At 36.0% G+C, this 4,553-nt stretch overlaps 1 protein-coding gene across 1 annotated transcript; it reads left to right on the top strand.

The window, feature by feature from the left end:
• Window positions 1–550: 550 nt before the first annotated feature.
• Window positions 551–3,197, top strand: LOC113288431 (protein kinase PINOID-like). Its single transcript, XM_026537460.1, has 2 exons — window positions 551–2,008; window positions 2,227–3,197. Exons 1-2 carry the CDS (start codon window positions 1,404–1,406, stop codon window positions 3,044–3,046), a joined length of 1,425 nt encoding a protein of 474 aa, XP_026393245.1. The 5' UTR covers window positions 551–1,403; the 3' UTR covers window positions 3,047–3,197.
• The last annotated feature ends 1,356 nt before the right edge of the window (window positions 3,198–4,553 follow it).

The raw sequence follows: 4,553 nt of genomic DNA, 5'->3' as shown, positions 1-4,553 counted from the left end.
TGTTGCACAGTATCCCATAATTTTAATCCAGCATGAACCATTGATACATCAAAATCAACCACAGTAACTTTTACCGACTTCAAGTGGTTAAAAATGAGTTGTTCAATCGAACAAGTCAAAAGTTTTTGTTTCACCAAAATAGAAAAAAGTAACAAAATTTTTACCCTCCTGCATCTCAACTGATAACATCCTCTTACCGCTTATGACACTTGTAAGAACTAGTTAAAACACTGCAAACCAAGTGGTACGTGCATCTGATAAAGCCTGTAACTCTTTTATTTTTACCTGTACAAGATGTACACGAGTGAACTGAACTGTTACCTCACGTGTCAAGTCAACCAAAAGTCACACTCTACTACTCTAAAACTTTTTCCCCTAGTTAAATTAAATTATTATTATCCATCCAACTTAATTAAATATAAATAATTAAACCTTAGTTTAGTTAAACGACCGTACAACCTACTTAAAAAAATCTTAAAATAATAATCATCAAGAAATATTTACTCCAACTGTCCTTCCCAACAAACACATCAAATAAAGAAACAACCACAGAGCCTACTGATAACGAAAGAAATAAAACAAAGCTGGATTTTCACTTCCTTCAAAAACTAAGACAGACTGAGATAACTAGTATAAACACTGTGAGGACAACTCTCATCTCATCTCATCTCATCTCTCAACTCAATTCATAAACCCTAGAAATAGTTAATGTTAAGTGTATACAGGAAGCAAAAGCTAAGGGAGACTCTTTTAATGGTGGTGGGAGGGATTTCAAGTTTCAATGTATATTGCTGTGTTGAGGTTGTTCTAAACAGAATGCAGTGTTTAATGGCGAAAGTGACGGGTGTTTATTGAAAAAAACGAATCTTATTTTCATGTTATATTGTCGAGAATTTAAGCTGAGGGTGTAGCAGGCGATTATTCTCTTCTTCCTCCTCTTCTTCAAATTTACTGTGGAGAGAATCATTTTTCTTTTTTTGTTTGTTCTCTCTTTTTTTCTGGGTTATATCACTGTCGGTATTTTGGATTTTTCATCTTAGTATCTGATTCATTTTCAGAAAGAAAAATTACAAAATAACGTCTTAACCAAATCCAGCTCAAATCTTCACTCAGTCTGTCTAGTCTTCTTCTTCTTTTTATCATTTTCTGATTCCCAACAGTTTATTAATATTCCAGGTTCTTCATTTTTTCTTCCAGGTTCTTCATGCTTTCAGTAGTCATTTCAGAAGTTTAAGTTTTATAAGTTCTTGAAAAGAAGATTTATATTCAAAGTAGTTCTCTTTTTTTGACTGAAAGTATCTTAAAAAAAACAACAATCCTTTTAATTATTCTGAGAGTTTCAAAAATGTCACTTTAAATAGTCCCTTCAGAAGTCATTAGTTTCATCATTTTCAAAAAAAAAAATGTTTGATTTTCCTCCAGATTCAGAAGGTTATGAAACCACCTTAACATCATCAAGTCAAAGCTCAATGAGTTGTGAAAGTTGTAGTAGTTTCAGTAATTTCTCGTTTGATACATTAGATACTCAAACAATCAAAACTCCATATTCTTCATCATCCCCAGAGTATAATTCCTCATTAAAACCACACAGATCATCAGATGTAGCTTGGGAAGTTATTCGTTCAGCTATATTCCGAAACAAAAATGCTCTGAATTTCAAAGATTTTAAATTAGTTCGTCGGATTGGAAGTGGTGATATTGGGCATGTTTATCTCTGTCGTCTCAAAGGAATTAACAATAACAATGAAAAAGAAGACGACGAAAACAGCAATTATTATGCAATGAAAGTTGTTGATAAAGAAGCATTAGCAGTGAAAAATAAACTAACAAGAGCTGAAACAGAGAAAAGGATTTTGAAAATGTTAGATCATCCATTTCTTCCAACTCTTTATGCTGAATTTGAAGCTTCACATTTCTCCTGTGTTGTCATGGAGTATTGTTCTGGTGGTGATTTGCATTCTCTCCGTCACAAACAACCAGGAAAACGTTTCTCTTTGAGCTCCGCAAGGTCAGTGAAAACTAAAAAGGGATTCTGAGAGATACTATTAAAAATTAGTATAAAGCTTCACTTTTTATTGTTTATTGTGTTTGGTTTCTTGATTTTAGTCAAGTTTGTAATTTTGTTTTTTCATTACTTGTTTTTTGACATCATCATCATTTGATTCATAGCCCCAAGTTAATACTCAAACTGATGATTTTGTAATGTTGTGATTGATTGATTTTCAGGTTTTATGCGGCGGAAGTTCTTGTGGCATTAGAATACCTTCATATGTTAGGAATCATTTACAGAGATTTGAAGCCGGAAAACATACTAGTCAGATCAGATGGTCATATCATGTTATCAGATTTTGATCTTTCTTTATGTTCAAATGCAATCCCAGCCGTTGAATCCCCTGCCTCATCACCTTTTAATTCGTCATCCAATTCCTGCACAGCCATCAATCTCTATCAGAAACCATCCGCAGCCAAATCATTGTTCTGTTTCGGCGGAAAAACCAGGTCATTCCGGTCGTCAAGAAAAGTACGGACAATCTCAGCAACAACGAACAGACAATTTGTAGCTGAACCAGTTTCGGCAAGATCGTGTTCATTTGTTGGGACCCACGAATATGTATCGCCAGAAGTAGCTAGCGGGAAATCACACGGCAATGCTGTTGATTGGTGGGCGTATGGGATTTTTATATATGAATTGATTTATGGGTTTACTCCATTTGCCGGTGAAACTAATGAAATGACACTGAGGAACATTGTCAAAAAGAAATTATCTTTTCCGACTGAATCTCCGGCGAGTATGTCTGAGTTACACGCTCGGGAACTGATTTCTGAGTTATTGGTTAAAGATCCAGAGAAAAGATTGGGTGTGAAAAGAGGTTCAGCTGAGGTGAAAACGCACCCATTTTTCAAAGGCTTGAATTTTGCATTGGTCCGGTCATACCCACCTCCCGGAATCCCATTACTGAAGCCAACAGCAGCCAGAATTTCAACGTCTTCCTGTCAAAACGCAAACGTCAAGAAGAACCAGTCAACGTGGTTTGACTTCTTTTAGTAAAATGAAAAAATCAGTTTTTCACTGACATATGGCTGGTGATAGTTTTAGCCATTAGATGATGATGTTTGACTGTTTTTACCACCAGTGGTTTATGATATGTAATTTAGACTTATAAGAATAGCCCTCTAGATGTAGTAGGGCTTTTATTGTTTTCTCTTCCTCTGTGTATGCTTTAAATATGTAGCCTGTAGTAGTAGATTAACATGATGTCATATATTCAGAAGCAAAAAAAAAAAAAAAAATTGGTAATATTGTTCTTATTAATCAAAATTTGCTTTTGGGGTTCACATGACTAAAATGGTGATCGTCGCACTTTGACTGGTTGGATCATTGGATGTTGTTGTTGTTGTCAAATGTTCCTTTTTGGTTTAAAGGCAGCTTGTTCAAAAATGTAGTTAGCATTGAAGAGGAGGAGGTGCTATGATGACAATGGAGTTGAAAATGTGTCGAAGAAGAAGAAGTGTACTACTGTCAACTCTATTTCGCAAATCCCCAAATTACAGAAAGGGAAATTAGTATACCATCCTTTCTCGTCATCATCAGCAAGCACTTCTTTTTTCCTCTCCCAATCTTTTGGCCAAAGTGTCAAGGATGATCATTGTTGCTTTTCAGTTGAAAGAAGGTTAGCCGTTGGATATCGACTGCTTCAATTAATTAGAGTTTCGGTATGAAGTAGTTGTAACGATTTCCTGGTTGCAGCAGCTAACAAGCTCCGTGAACGGGAGTTTCTTGGTATCTCCGATGAGCAGGAACAGTGTAATAATAAAAATAATAATTGCGACTTAATAGTTAATAGGGGGTAGCTTAGGTCTAGGTCTAGTCTGGAGATGGATTTTAATATCGTTGGGAATTAAAACCATCTCTTCATATCACTTGATTATAAACGGGACAGAACGGGGTAGGACCAGCAAAATGATAGGTGGACCGTGCAAATTTCATACTTCTACAGTTACTCATTGCGCGTTGATCAGCGGAATGAATATAGCTACGGCTAGCTAGCTAGTGATAGTGGTCTAAAATGGTAGGGGTTTAGGGACTGCAGGCTAGTAGGTATAGCAATTACAGTCTCCTCCTGCATTACTGTAGATGTCATTTCCAAAAATGTGCATTGCGTTTTTTGAATCTAACTCTTATCTCAACCACATATCCAAATCCTTAAGCTATATTCTTTATACGTGGAAATGCCGGAATCCACCAAACTAGAGAAGCGAATTGCGACTATTGACACATTTAACACACCATAAAATCAAATAGTAGAGTAGATAATATAAGGCATCAAATCATATTTCTTTCTACCAAAGTCAGATATATAATTTCCGAAGTGTTTTGAACATGAGGTGGTGGTGTGTTAGAATTTAGGCCACAAAACAATAATTACAGATGAGGAGGAGGACTTTGATATACACGAGTCGGTTATTTCGGTGATTCTTGGTACTTGGTAGGCCACCACAATCATGAGCAGCGCAGACAATGGGGTCTAGTCCAGAGTCCAGACTCCAGTTCT

The sequence above is a fragment of the Papaver somniferum genome, chromosome 6 (assembly GCF_003573695.1).
Source record: "Papaver somniferum cultivar HN1 chromosome 6, ASM357369v1, whole genome shotgun sequence".
NCBI classification, from domain to species: domain Eukaryota; kingdom Viridiplantae; phylum Streptophyta; class Magnoliopsida; order Ranunculales; family Papaveraceae; genus Papaver; species Papaver somniferum.
This window is presented reverse-complemented; position numbering and strand designations above follow the sequence as displayed.